The sequence below is a fragment of the Dermacentor albipictus genome, chromosome 7 (genome assembly GCF_038994185.2).
Source record: "Dermacentor albipictus isolate Rhodes 1998 colony chromosome 7, USDA_Dalb.pri_finalv2, whole genome shotgun sequence".
NCBI classification, from domain to species: Eukaryota; Metazoa; Arthropoda; class Arachnida; order Ixodida; family Ixodidae; genus Dermacentor; species Dermacentor albipictus.
The window spans coordinates 36161013-36176600 of NC_091827.1; the positions used below are offsets into that span (position 1 = coordinate 36161013).

Here is a 15588-nt window from a genome sequence, read left to right on the forward strand (position 1 = left end):
TTCTGTGTCAACAGTTCATACCTATTTCCAAGTGTTTAGCTTCGCCCTGGAGTTTTCGATTGCTCTCTTTCGCATATTGGCACATTTAAATTCAAACGTAATAGTGCAGCAGTTAACCCATGAACGTTTCTTTGTGATCTTCGAAGGTTTGTTCTAGATTTGGATCAAGCAAAAGCAGTAAACTATGATTTTTATTCAAAGTTTCCCTGGACAAACAATGGCTTTCAAAATAAATGTTATCCAGCTGTTGCTCGACGTGTCGATATTATGTAAATTTCTTTATTCTTGTCGCCCGATTCCCTGTCGAAACACACTTCTATAATCAAATTGCGCGCATGATGCTTTCTGTGAACCGTGGGATGACTGGAACCCAGCAGTTCAAGTAACAAAGCTATTACCAGCTTTGACAATCATCTATAGTTTCGGCCAAAATTTTCGTTAATATGGCTTCATTAGTTATTTCGCCCAATGAGCTTCGAACGCCGCCTGATTAACGGCGAGTTCCAGGAAATGAGTTTGCCCTACTGCCTTTGACATGGTCGTGGCTGTTATCATCATCATGGCAGTCATGCAACGGTGGCGCACTCGATAATATCTCGTTTTCACGAGCAGGGGAAGAAGAAGAAGAAGAAGAAGAAGCCTACGGGTCGAGAGTATTTTGCTAGCCTAACCTTTAGGCTGACCGCATAGCTCAACTGCCAAGTTCTTCATTTAGGCCTTGCCATAGGCACATGTTTCGCGTGCCAACTATACAAGTCGCATCGACGAGCAAGTACCAGGAGCTGCGAAGCGTACGTTACTTTGTTTCAGCGTTATGCGCTGTACGTTTACAGCGACCGGTTTAGCTCGGGACCAATATCGATTACTGTGTCAGCATAGTAAATATAGAACGCCGAAATGTTTTCTTTAGATGACCCCGCGAAGGCTTGGTGACTGTGGCGTATTGCTGCTAAGCACGAGGTCACCGGTTCGATTCCCGCTCCTGGTGGCCACACCTTGGTGAGGCGAGGGGCCAAATTCATAAATGTGCGCGTACCGCGTTGGTTGTACGCTTGTGAAGCCCGAGTGATCAGAATCAGCCCGGAGTCCTCCGCTACGGTGCTTGTGGCCGCCCCTGCGTATCTATGGCGTATCTATCTATCTATCTATCTATCTATCTATCTATCTATCTATCTATCTATCTATCTATCTATCTATCTATCTATCTATCTATCTATCTATCTATCTATCTATCTATCTATCTATCTAACTTCCTTCCTTCCTTCCTATGTCTGGAATGTGTGTCTCTCTTCGCATGCGACGCTTGTGTAAATGTTTAGTTAGGTGGGCAGTTGGTCAAAGCGGGGCACACGAACATTTTCATGCTGTGTATCGGTGTGGTGTGCTTTGATAACGTGCAATCAGACTTGATGGCGGCTTATCGTATTTCAGATTGTTCCCAGATCGAGCAACGAGAAATAGTTCCCTCTTGCCGCGATGGACGGGCATCGACGAGCCAGCCTCGCGGAAAGGTTGGCAATGGGTAAGTGTAGTTACGTTTCTGTAAGCGAAGTGAGCAACTTCTGACTGTACTTGGGTGTGCAGAAATGGCTCAGTGCGTTTACCAGTCGTTTGGGGGGCTGTTGTCTCTGACAGCATTTCGATCATGGCGGAATGCAGAAACGCTCCTGTGCTATCGTTTAGGTGCATGTTAAAGAGTTAGTCTTGGCACGAAAAGACCCATAATGTTTTTTCTTAATCCAACAGATATTAGAGACCTTTAGCGTGTCCGCTATTCCGGCAAACCGGGGCGGTTTGTGCGGATTACCGGATGGTCGGGGGTGTAAACGTGAGCGGTCGGAGCGGTGCTGCCGTCTGGTATTGTATAGCTCAATCAGAGAAACACAGAGCTAAAATTGCAGTAACCTACTTTATTCTGCTTCGCTGCTGATACAAATTTTCAACAGCGGCGTAATTGCGTTCACAACTATGCCGCTCTCGAAAACTTGCACCCCAGCTAAGAAGAATATAGTAATTGGCTGTGTGTTTAGGTGGTTGACCTTTGCACCACCAGCTGCCGCCACCAATCTGGCCGCTCACGTTTACGCGTCCGACAATCCGGTAATCCGCCCAAACCGCCCCGGTTAGCCGGAATAGCGGACACGCTAAAGGTCTCTAATGACAGCATCCGCCACCACGGCCATGTGTGGCGCTGGCTGACACTCCCGTACGCGTAGACAAATATTCAAGAATGTGGACGTGGGAACAGCTGCTGACGTAGCTCAGTCGGTAGAGCAACGCATCCACACGCAATGCGGAGTGCATGTGGGTTTGCTTCACTCGGTGGCAAGATTATTTTGCCGTCCACTGTCAATCTCCTTTACCTAATCATTTATGCAGTTCAAGTAAACCAACAAATAATTTCTCCTATGCTTAACTTCGCTTCATTATCTGTTGGCTTCATATGGTTGTGGGTGCGTAACGAAAACTGGGTTCCTCGGTTAATTCACCTTTTTCTCGTTGATCCATATACATATATGGATCTCGAGACTTTCCTCGAGAACGTCGCAGAGGAAAAGTGAAGACATTTGTCTTTGGCAGCACAATCTTAGCGCTTTCGAACGTTGGATTCGCATAACCAACTATAAATAACTATTTTGTGCATCCAATGGTTGTCGATTCAGACAATAAACAAATTTATCAAGCAGCATCCTGTGCCCAGCGCACCTTCACTCTAAATCCTGGAAAAGTCTCTGCGTGGGAATATCCGAATAGAAACCAGCGGCTGTGCACCTTGACGTTCCACTTGTTGTTTTCCCGGAAAGACCTTTCACAGAAACAGTATTGTTTTTCGTAGCACATCCTCATTATGAATGCCTCCAAATTGATCGCATTGCCTCGAAATTCATGTGCGTTCGCACCTTGATCCTCCTTGATCGTTTGTACAATGATCATCCTGATACTGCCACGGTAACACATCCTCCCGCAACCCTTTGTACTTGCTGCTCGTTGCGCTCAATCATTTGTAAATAGAATTTCAAATGATTACGTAAGGTATTCATGCCAGATAATAATGAGGGCGAAATGGTGCGACAAGAACTTTCGAGCAAGTTGACGCTAGAATTTGATATGAGCCATTATGTTCTCTCACGACAAATAAAAAGCACTGGTCAGTAAAGTGCGTTTAGGATAGTGCGAGATGACCTGAAAACCCAGGATGCTGCACTGACACGCCAATCGATCACGTGATGTTGCATCTTGACATCTGTGGTTGCGCAAAGAAAAGTAGGTTTTACCGCGGAAAAACGTGAGGAGACGCCTCATTTGTGCACGTGCACTCAATATCTAAACCTTCGTGTTTAATTTTTTTTAATGAGAGGGGGCTCACTTCTGCAACATGTCAGTTCGCTACCTACTGTAAAATAGCGTCTCTTCCTCTTCAAAATCTATCTCTTCCTCTCTCTCTCTAACGCTACACTTTTCAGCTCTAGCTGACTTGAAAAGTGATTACTCACTGCGCTCTCTTCTGGTCGCAGGACGATATGTTACCAAACGTCCTTGCTTCCATAATGCAAAAAAAAAGGTGAGGCGTGCAGACAGGACACAAGAGTAGAGAAGTGGACAACACGATAACACGATCTCGTTCGTGTTGTCCACTTCTCTACTCTTGTGTCCTGTCTGCACGCCTCACCTCTTTTTTGCATAAGTAATCCTTACCAACTAGCTCAGCTTTCTGTCGCTCTAAGTCTTCGCTTTACTCCTCTTTCTCTTTTATACAGCTAAACAATCCTAGCTCTATGCACGGTCCGGTCTCATTTCGTTCCCTCTACTTCATTCTCCACACATCGGCTACCTTTGATGCAGGCTTCTTTCTTCCCTTCGGTGTAGCGGACTTCAATTCCTGTTGCTTGCTTCATCACTTCTTTGCTCCTGCTCTGTTTGTCTGTGTCTGTTCGGGCCCAGTGGTAGATGCCCATCCTGAAGGATTACCCAAGCATATTCACATACCCCGTGGCCCATGCTTTACTGCTTATACCCAGTGGTCCAAGTTATATATTCCGCATAACTGCATCAGCCAGTATTCAAGAAGTATTGAAGCTGTTATACTCGGAATGATTAGGAGTGAGGATCAACGGCGAATATATCAGCAACCTTCGGTTTGCAGATGACATTTTCTTGTTCAGCAATGCTGTGCATGAATTGCGACAAATTATTGAAAACCTCAATTGAGAAAATGTAAAAGAACGGTTGGATTAATAATATGCAGAAGTAAAAGATAATGTTCAATACTCTGGCATGATCCGTGATCAAGCGAAAAATTCAAGCAAGCGAAAATTCGTGATTTACAGTGAGCTTCTAGAGTCTGTGCAGGAGTTCGTCTATCAAGGTCAATAACTCACAAGGGATCCTGATCACGATAAGGAAACTTTCAGGAGAATAAATAAGGTTAGAACGCATACGGAAGCACTGCCAAATCATGACCAGGAGCTTACCGCTGTCGTTGAAAAGTGTATACAATCATGGCATTCTACCCGTACTAACACATGGGGCAGAAACTTCGAGGTTAATGAAAAAGCTTGAGAACAAGTTAAGGGCGGCGCAGCAAGCGATGGAAAGAAAAATGGTATGTGTTACGTTAAAACACGGGAAGAGAGTTGTGTTGACCAGAAAGCAAACGGTGGTAGCTGATATTCTAGTTGACATTGGGAGGAAAAATGAAGCAGCGCTGCCTATATAATGCTCAGGGCAGATAACCGGTGGTTCATTAGAGTTACAGAAAGGCTACCAAGAAAAGGGAAGCGCAGTCGAGAACGGCATGAAAATTAGGTGGAATGATGAAATTAGTGAAATTTGCAAGCGCAACTGGCAATCGGGTAGCACAAGCCAGGCGTAATTTGGGATCGCTGGAAGAGGTCATCATACTACTGTGGGCACAAACATAGGTTATTGACGATTTCGATAAAAACTAAATTTATGCAACTGCCCCCCCCCCCCCCTGTGCCTTCAGCAAGATTGGTTTAGGGGTATTACACTGCTCATTTGTAACAAATTTAGGCACAGCGAAGTTTCGTCGCGGTTAGGGTTTAAGCAGCGCAAGTGCAACGCGTGTTTCCCGCCGTGCTTGCTTAGTGGTTATGCTGTTGCGCTGCCAAGCACGAGGTCGCGGGATCGAATCCCGGCCACGGCGGCCGCATTTCGATGGGGTGAAATGTGAAAACCCTCTCGTACTTTTATTAGGTGCACGCTAAAGAACCTCGGGTGATCCGAAATATCCCGAAGTCCTCCACTACTGCGTACCTCGTAATGGGATCGCGGTTATGGCATGTCAAACCCCATAACTTAATTTTGCCTCAAAACATGTTCGCATGTAACGTTTCTTGGGCTTCTTAACTGCTGAGTAAGACCTTTCACGGTAGTGTGTCTTCTTTGCTCGAGTTAATGCACGTGCACACTCACGTGACTGTGTTGCATGTGCGCGTCTGTAAAGGGGGTCGAGGCCTCGTCAGGCGATTTTGCCTTTAGCCTCGCAAGATCATCTTACGCACTGTCTAAGGAACCAAATGAGCAAAACGAAAAATCAGTGGTTGCGCTTTGGTTTGCTTTGAACTTGACTGTTTGTGTTTTTTTTTATTTCAGAGGACGGACCACCGGTCCACTCTATTCTTGCTTTTTCGGCCGCAGATAACAGCTCACTACTCGCACCTGGCATGCGGATGGTACCTAGTAAGTTTAGGCGCCATTATTTTGTAGCTATTAAATATAAGCGCAATATTTGATGCGTGTAGAAACTATTGCTCCGCAGGCGGTCGCGTCAAAGGGAAACTGGTGACGAATAATAAAGGGACCCAGTGCGCTTGTTTGTTGTTTGTTGGGTGGCACCCATTTGAGGTTGTATTTAAATACTCGTGGTACCCAGCTAAGCGGATAGCAAAGCGGGGAGCGACCGTCTTATGTATCGTTCCGATTATGACGACGCCGACAACAAAAAAAGAAAAGAAAGACGAATTCGCTAGTAGCTTCGAACTGAAAGGAAAGCTATTCAGGCTACTTTGTTGGTCCAGACAAGGTTGCGGCTGAGCAGAATGCCTGGAACGGAAACTCTGTAAGCGAGGGTCGCCTGTCGCACACGAGAGCATGTATTCACGCTTTCTTGCATGCGCTTAATGTAGGATACGCTGTGTATTTTTCTTGAGTCCGCACGTGCAAAGTAATGCAGCGATAATGTGGACTTTTCTTGGCCTTCTTTTTTTTTCTTCGTTTTTCTCCGCGCGAGGTAACACCAAGTCGCAGAGACTTCTTCCGAAATCGATCCTTGACATTCCTCGAAGCTGCCGTCTCAGAAGTAAAGCAGGCTGTCGTCAATGGTTCACGCGGATAGTATTATCACGATGCGCCGGTTTCATATGCTTCGTGCAAAGAACATGACGTTTTTTTTTTTCTGCGTAATGGTGATCGCTGGTTAGAAAAACGTATAATACGCGATATATACGTTCGCTAGATATTGCGACCGCTGCGAAAAAGGAAAGTAAACACCACGTTGCGTTTTACAACTATTTTTAAGTATCGCTTAGTTATCACGACCACCACGGGAAAGGTTTTATAATGTTGGAACCGACGCCATCAACTCGAGCCAACTTCCACTACGTAACGTCGATCCCTACTTCTATTGGGCGCCGCAGTTTTACGTCACGTGAGTCGGAAATGTGGCATCTAGGGCAGCAAAAATTGGAATCTATAGGGCAGCTCTCATTTTGCTTGTATGTCGAAGTATCCGCTATCCATTGCTATAGGTTGTTCGCCATAGATTTTCTTGCTTTTACTTCGTTGACACACTTGGCCGGAACAGATCTCGAACAAAAAATGGTGTTGTATGGTCCCTGTAAATCTTACTGAGCTGGTAAATCACTCATTCGCAACAGCAAAGAGGCCATTTGGGCGTTCCACGGTTCCGCGAAGCGAGGATTTTGGGTAGAGGCAAAAATCAGACATCGCGTGAAACATTGGACGCCTTCTACATCAAGAAAGCGGGTCCTAACCGTGTTAGTGATACATCGGTTTTTCTTTACGAGGCTGAGCTGAAGTTTCTGTCACGCCTACTTTGATAAAACTATGTACTCCATGTTGCCTTGTACGCATGCGCGGTGTTTTGGAAGGCTATATATGTCGAGTGCTTTCACCCTCATTAAACAATTGAAGTAGCGCCCGTGGTGTTGTCGTCTTTCTTGTGTGTGTTGTGTTTTTTGGCGCAAAATCTTTTCAGTATGCCATTTGGGAGTTGCCGTTCAGTTCGGCACCACCTATAAGCTTCTTGCGTTTAAAATATATATATATATATATAAGGAGATGTTCAGAAAGATAAAGCGTAATAAATAGGGTCCCAAGAACGTCCGAATCCACAAGCACGAAGATAAGACAAATCCACCTACTATCTACGATTACTTCAGTTCCTGAAAGATCGCAGCGCCAGAGTTGCCTCTAGTTAATTTTTCGTAAGAAACTGATCTCTGAGGCCACGGTCCGTGATTTCTGTCATATCCGCTAACCACCCCGTGTATTCCGTTTGAGCGCTATGTAAAAGCTCTTAGTGAAAAAAACAAAATTGACAATTATCAGCCCTGCTGCTTTGTCACATTTGCTTCCCGCTGTTCATTTATGATCAGTTTCGCCAAAGCGAAATTTCTTCGTAGGCGAGCGTCATTGATACGCTAGAGAGAGTCTGTGCTAATTAAGCTAAACTCCAATAAGAGTTCATTACTTTACACACACTCCATCGCTCATGACCAGAAATAAAAGTGCGCGAGCTTTTCTCATTTATCTTGATGTAGAATTGTGTTTGGGCATTACAGGGTTGGACGTGTACATGCAACATGTCATCCGGGCTATGTTCCCTTTTTTTTAATTTTAAAACACAAGTACTTCAACATATTCACAGCCCTTATGCCACACCGTTAGTCCATAACTGAATGAAATTCTACGCAAAGGCTGACGTCGAAATTCAACAAAGGTTCAAACATACAATGAAACGGGTTTGTTGCAGTAAAGGAGGCAGTATGCGTCAGACAAAAAAGAAACAAATGATTACCTCGTATCGCTCCATTAACATATAGCAGATCGATCAGTTAAATGGTAACGTCATATTGTGGACTAGATTAAAATTGAGCTGATATAGTCCTCGAGCATCACGTAGTTTACGCTATGTGTGCAACGTGCTTTGTCTAATATTATTTATGCGCGCCTGTTCGCTACAGTAATAGTTTTATGCTCATTGCATCCGCTATGGCTAACAGTGCATAGGGGGTAGGGCCTATGACAGGCAGTTACGCCCTTTGCCTTGCCTTCCTTCGTCGATGTGTGTTCAGTCTGCTGTAGGGGTCCGGGTGAACCCAAACTAATCCAGGACCTCCGCTACGTTGTTCGTTAGGCATACATAGTTTACACGATCGAATGCTGACCGCGGATAGCGCCTGAGCAGCGGCTAAAACTTGCCGTAATTTTTTTTTTCAGGCATTGACTACGTCCAGTCGGCGGGTAAGTGCAGCAGCGGTAATCTTTTGAAACGTCATTTATACCATGTAAATTTACGCCTCCAGGCAGCACAGCATCCGGCATGTCTGTCTATACATATACATATATGAACGAGAAGATTCGACAAAACGAGGGGCCCGATTTTTGTTTATCACAATATGAAGCCCGCCTAAACTGAAGCCAGAGAATGCATAGGGGGAATTGTTGTTTTTGTTGAAAACGTAGGAGTGATAAGTTAAAGGAAAATGAAAGCGCACGAAAAACCAATATGGCGCCGGTGTGACCTAACTGCGCGGTATGGAGGCTGCGATGTCTCCTTTCAAATCCGCACCTCCACCTTCCCTCGCACCTTCTCTTCGATCGCCTTCCCCTCCTTCCTTTCCATTTTTTTTAAATTTTATTTTCAAATACTGTTGGCCGTCTTGGCCGTAACAGGGTGGGTACAGCAAATTTGCACATGGCGTAAAAAATGTAAACACTTTACAAACGTAAATAGGACATGAAGCAATGAATGTTGGAAATGCAATGCGAAACAAATAACCAAATACAAATACAATCTTCTGGCTAAGAAGTGGATGTTTGTAACATTGTGACAGTGAAATCGGAAACAGCATAAAAGAAAGACTATTGTATGTATTTCTAGAATAGTGTGACAACGTTTGCACGACAGAACTAAAATTCAATCTCATAAAAGGTTTTTAACGCGTTCCTCAAAGATTTTTATGCTACTTGAGTGCAAAACAGACACCGTCAAACTGTTCCATTCCTTAATCGTTCGCGGAAAAAATTTTTTAAGCGTACATGTCCAGATATGCTTTTGGAATTGAGAACATGCAATGATTGCTTGACCTGACGTTTCTAGCCTGCCCGGGAGCAAGATAGGGTGCGGTTTTAATATTGAAGTGGCCTTTTGATAACAAAAAAAGAAAGTTAAGTCTAGCCAACTTCCGCCGTTGAGCCAGTGGAGTCAAATCAAGCAACCAAAGCATTTCGGAAACAGAGTCAGTGCGATAATACCGGGAAAGAATGAACCTTGCAGATTTTCTCTGTGTCTTCTCAATGCGGTTTATTAATCCTGACTGAAACGGAAATCCTGATTGAAACTCCTCCCCCTCATCTGGTCCGGCTTCCGAATGACGCCATTCAACACCACCTAGAACGCCGATGCGTCTTACAAGCTATTGACGTCAGGCATTGAACACTCTCCACTTTCCTCCTATAGCCCTGTTTGAATATCCTACATGCCCTATACCGTAACCATGTTTGTTCCTGTACGCTTTACACACGAACAAATAGGGTAAGTGCTACGGGGCTTGTAGGATATTCCTACAAGTGATAAATCAATAACTGTGCACACTCGTTCGTTTATCAGTGCCTATGAAGTATGCAGATAAATGCTATGGCATTCAAAAGGAGGGTGCTTAAGTGGCGATAAGAAAAGAAGCAAAGCAAGCTGGCACCAAAGCAGCACCGATTTTGATGCAACTTATTCACCGGCCCATCGTTTCCCTGCGCTACATGACTGCCTTTCTGTCTTGACTTCAGGAGATGACGAGTAAGTATCCTCGCAGCTGCATTCACTACGCTTTCCATGCAAATGCGAGTCATCCAACGTGGCCTACACTACGTCCCACAGTCGTTCGGAAGGCGCGGTTATTACCGGAATGACGACTTGCCGTTTTCGTAACGCCCTTTGCTCCTTGGCTGAACTTGGAATATCGCGGCGTTATTCTGCCATTACAAAATAACACGGCTCGGAAGATTTGCGCCAGCCACAATAGCCCGGGACTGCGCCGTTATCCTCTCGTTCTCATGGCGACAAACTCGCGGAAGACATTATGCAGGGTGTCGCAGCTAACATGGGTTAAATCTTTGAAAAAGAAGCTCCATGAAATAAGAGCGATAAGAGAGCGGGACCAACGGTGTTCTCTTAGCACTTGACCTGCGCAAGTTGGAGTAATCTTGTCGTGTTTTACTATCAAACTATAGGCCCAAACTGCTTAGCCAATTCATTAATTACTGGTCTCGTGACGTAAGTTCGAATCGGCATTCGAAAACACTTGCAGCTCGTAACGTTTCCTTTATTTTTCTTTCGTTTTTTTTTCCTTTGTCGCGCTTCGACGCTGTTGTACGCAAAAAGGAAAAACAATAAATGCGAAGTCAGCTGGCGCCCACACGCCTCGTGTACCACACAGAAGCGCCCTCAAAGGGGTTTACAACGTACCAGTGCCCGTATGATCAGTCCTACCAGCGTAAGTGCTATGAGAAGAAAAAAAAAGCGGGGATAAAAAAAAGACCATGTCGAAATAATGAGCGCCATGCTATCGATTTGTGTTTGTTTGTCCTCGTTTTTATTTCCTCGCTGTAATATATCGTGCAGAGCAGTAGTCACCAAAATGTTAGTTGGGCCGAACTTAAAGCTTATTCAGTGCAAGAACTAACACCGGTTACAAGCAACGTTCGTGTAAATACCCTAACCAACACTGCAATACACTGCCCCCCCTCTCCCCACATTTTCTATTATTACGCCGAGGGTAGACACATAGTCTATATTCAAGATTTTCGGATATGGCTATAAAGAAAGACAAAGAGAAACCGCCTGAGAAGCCTAAATTTGTTAGTAAGGAAGGTGTCACGGCCCTGCAGGGACTCCGACTTCAAGGTAGCCATCATCGCCTTGATCTTCTGCATCATGTTCATGGCCGTACTCGCACTGATCGTCTTTGTCCTCGCTGGTGGTAGTAGCAACGGTAAGAAGTATTACGTATGCGATACGAAGGTGAAGGGCTGTCGTGAGATAGCAGAGCATTTGAGAGCACCTTTGTCTAACTTTGCTGCATTACACTGGCCTGCCGCTTAATAGCGGCGATCTATCGTGTTTACCACACGTGAGCTAGTTCAGCATTCGCCACGTATTCCTCTCTCGAGAGAGAACTTAAATGGGAGTTCATTACTATACATGCAGCTGGACACAACAGTATATATAGTCTATAGACTTCATAGGCAGGGTGTCCCAACTATTCATGCACCGATACGTTAAAATATGCAAATGCCACGTAGCTGGGCAGAACCAATTCAGGCAGTGTTTTTTGCCTTCACTCGGAGATGCTCGAATTTTTTTTTTTGCATTCCGGCTAATTACATAGTTAGTCCTAATTAGGTAATCAACTTCTCACATATTATAATTAGATGAAAAGTGTCAATGAGAAAATTGCAGAGCAACATGAAGAATTCCCGATCCAGCTTTCTGTTGCCTAACACACGCCACACAAAAGCGTTTTTTCTGAGCCTGAAAGAAGCCCGAGAATGCACGCAAAGTGTCTCAAGTGGTCAGTCGCGCGCCAACCCTTGCATGTGAGTGAGGTACGTGGGGAATGTCTGTCGTTGGGAGACAATGCATGCATGGCCGCTCCTCACGATCTCTGCCCTCTGTTAATCTCTCGGCGTCCTTCATTTTTCTGCGCTATAGCTGTATTATCTGCGTGTTCCAGAATCTAGCTGAGAGCTTGGCCGAACATTAATTTACAGTCGACTCTCGTTAATTCAATCTCCGCTATTTCGACTTTTCGCTTAATTCGAACGCACTGGAATGTTCCGGCGAGGAATAATAAATCGCCGTCGGAAAACGGCTCCTTTAGTTCGAACGCGAGAGCGTGCCTCTTCGGTTGGTTGGAACCACGCCGGCGTTCCCTCATGCGTGCAGCGGTTGCTAAGGCTTGAAAGTGCAAGAAATTGAGAAGACGGTGCTGCTGCTTCTCTAGGTGTGAAGCTGTTTTACTGTACTTCTGTGTTACTTTTCCAGAACTTTAAGTACTTTACCTCTCCTTTAAGTCCAAAGCTGAGGTAGCGTTTAAACATTTAGGTACGCGTCACCGCATGACGGTTAAGCAGAACTTCTGGAGCAAGAAGCACAAATACAGTAAAAGCTAGTTTTAGGTACCAAAACAATATTTGAACTCGTTCATTTTGCCGCCGTTCGTTAATTCGACCTTACGGATAATTCGACCACATCTTGCAAACCTGCAAGAGTCGAACTAACAGGAGTCGACCGTATTACCATTCGCTCTCCCGTTCAGGTGGTGTAGGGGTTTACGCATGGTCAGCTTTGTAGCCAAGGCAACGCGTAAACAAGATTACATGCGTAAGCTGCGGTGCTGCAGCCTAAAGTAAATGCTCGTTGTGCGATTGAAATCCACATGATATCGCTCGCGATTTTTTTGTTACCCTTTCTTAGGGGCGCTCCTCCGTTCCTTGGAACGATTGATATTTCGCGCACCTTTCACTGAGCGTGAGCTGCAGTGCACTGAACCTCGACGCATAAATGAATCGGGTCTCCCAATTGCCGCTCTCCGTGTTGTGTGAGGCCCGCGCACGATTACGGTTCAGACGGACAGGCGACGTGGTCATCCCTGCTCGTCCCGGTGGCTTTTGTCTTCCTCGCGAAATGCAGGCGGTGACCTGTCCCGCCCTTCTGGCGCGACGCATGTGAAGACGAGGACGAAGACGCCGTGAACGCGACTTCGAGAAACGCCACGTCGGGTGTCACTGTGCCGGGCGTGAAACCGGCGAATAACCTGCCACCGCCGCCCGCACGCGCCACTCTGCCTCACGAGCCGTTGGAGGAAGCCACGACTCCAGCGGAATCTTCAACTCTGGAGCGGACCGACTTCACCGAACCCCATCATGGTGGGCTGTCCTCCATCGTCACTCGGGGTTCGTCGAAAGAGCGCCGGCGAGACATTGTTATGCTTTCTTTTTTTTCGCGTTCGATGAATGTCCTGGACCGCGAAACCTTAGGAACGTGCAGGAACACCCCCCAGATCGCCATAAATCATTTACTATGATATATTTTCTATGACACAGTTTAAGTTTTTGTCCCCTGAAGGTGCATGTCGTGGCTAACGCGCCTCCGTACACGTTTTCGCCGACCGACCCCAGGACTGCAAGCGCACCCTCATCACATCTCCGTTCGTCACATCTCCACGGTGGGCGGCCACCCGAAACTTGTTCGACATGGCACAACGATGCCTCAAGCCACGACCGGCATGCGCGTTTGTTATCGTAAAGTGAGGTAAACTATCCATAGGTCGATGTGTCTTCGTGTGCGAAAAATGTGTTGCCGGTCATCGCTTGCGTTCTCTTCCTGTACAGTGAGCATGCGCAGATTTATTGGATAGTTTTAGCGTGTTCGGCATTCCGCTAAACGCAGGGGAACTGGGCGTTTTGCCGGATGGGCGCGGAGGCGCAAACGTGAGCGGTTAGAACGGTGCAGCCGAATGGTGGTGCGGAGCTCAACCACAAGAGCACAAAACTGATGCTGCAGCAAACAGGCGTATCCACGCCTACTTAGTTGCTAGCGTAAATTTTCGAATTACGCCACCGTCGAAAATTTATTGAAGCAGGGCGTGAGACCGGGATAATTGGTATTCCATCCTGAAGTGAATAGCGCAAGAGTAGACACGGGGCAGAAAGGGGCGACAAGGACAAGTGGAAACTTCCAACTGGTGTTTATTACAAAAAGAAAGGTTATGAATATATACTCTCGCACACTTGATCGTGCAAGACACGTGCAAGACAACATTGTTATCGCAAGCAGACAAGAGCGCACCATGGCGGGGGCAGGCCTTAAGGTGGTCTCCCACAGACATTTAAGTCTCTGGGAGACCAGGACAATTTATGCCAGCAGCGAAGCACAATTCACGTGGTGACTGCAGTGTAATAGTTATGTGTTTCTCTGGTTCATCTCTGCGCCACCAGCTGGCAGGCCACTCACGTTTAATTGCTCCTGCGCTCACTCGGTATTCCGCCCGATCAGCCTGCGTTTGGTGGAATACCGGACCCGCTAAAACTCCCTACTTTCGCAAAAGGCGGCAAAAGTGGCAGGGACCGGCCTCGTGGTCTAATTTGCCGAGTTCACCACATCCAACTTCTGTCAACGCTAGAGCACAATTTACTCGGACGACGTGACTTTGGCGACGGTATCGCGATGGGGTTCGATCGCCATGGCACACGCGCGCGCAAGCAGCGCGGAGGGTTTGCACGTGGTTGCACGCCGGAGGCGGGAAACGTAAACGAGATAGGAGCTTGGTGATAGGTGTGGGGGTCTTCTCCCGTGCTCTTGGGACAAAGGAACGACAACACAGTAGTGCAAACAATCACTAGGGCATTTATTGCACCTTTCATAGATCAATGCCTGCTAGCCCAGTTGCTACCCACAAAACATGCCGATGGGCGCGCGACAAATCTAGAAGTCCGACTCACCGCGACAGGATAACGAGCGAATATGTTCGCCCCACGCTGGATCCCAACGCCCGGTCGTTCGTGCGTACGGTCACGCGAACGGTGGCGCGCTCGAAGGCGGCCACGCGAGACGGTCTCGCAGAAGCATGTATCGGCGCACGCGCGGGACGTCCGCCACGTTCACCGGTCCGCCGCCCAAGAGAGAGCGTGTTCTCCCTTGCGCCCAAGTAACCCCGCCGCAGCGCAACACTCGCGCCATCTCTCGTACTGCGCCTCAACCACTCCGACCGCCGCGGGCGCCAGGCCACGCGGCGAAGCCGCACTGTGAGACCTATGAGGGAAAACAAGATATCAGGGGACGCGTGAGAGTCGCGCATCCCCACATAGGAGATAGGAGACAAGATAGGCGTTTGCTCCGCCAGCAAGATGGCGGAGCAAACTCCTGGCGTCACGAATTGGCTTCGCAAAGAATGACGGTGGGGCCTCTCCTCACTATTTTTTTCCTTCCTCCGTGCACCACAGCGTCCTGCTGTCACGTGACTACTTGCTGCGTCGTGACGCCACGACCAATACGTCACTTTAGAAACGAAGCGGAAAGTAGGCCGTAGAAAAAGAAAGCTATAGTAACGAATTGTATAAGACGCTCTGAAAATTTCCAGCATTTTTTCTTCTGCTAATTCGAAGCGCTGGCGTGCTCCGGACATTGCCGAATTCGGCTGTATTGTCAAAGTCTATAATGATGGCATTTAGAGCTAATAAGAGACACCGCGTAATATCCCACTGGGCCAGTGAGAACTGAAAAAAAAAACTACGAATTTGACATAATGGCGGAATTTGGTTGTT

General features: G+C 46.7%; 1 protein-coding gene across 4 annotated transcripts in view; it reads left to right on the plus strand.

Annotated features, from left to right (window-relative positions):
- LOC135905696 (uncharacterized) overlaps window positions 1–15588 on the plus strand; it is a 70605-nt gene that overhangs the window by 37934 nt on the left and 17083 nt on the right. For 2 of the 4 annotated variants that reach the window (XM_065436674.2, XM_065436675.2), the window contains exons 1-7: window positions 636–791; window positions 1432–1522; window positions 5617–5703; window positions 8485–8508; window positions 10051–10060; window positions 11152–11255; window positions 12997–13191. In XM_065436674.2, the coding sequence (XP_065292746.2) occupies window positions 1477–1522; window positions 5617–5703; window positions 8485–8508; window positions 10051–10060; window positions 11152–11255; window positions 12997–13191 (466 nt within the window). In that variant the 5' untranslated portion in view covers window positions 636–791; window positions 1432–1476. Of the gene's footprint in view, window positions 1–635; window positions 792–1431; window positions 1523–5615; window positions 5704–8484; window positions 8509–10050; window positions 10061–11151; window positions 11256–12996; window positions 13192–15588 lie in introns of those variants that run through there. The other 2 variants (XM_070521901.1, XM_070521902.1) reach the window with 2 other exon arrangements.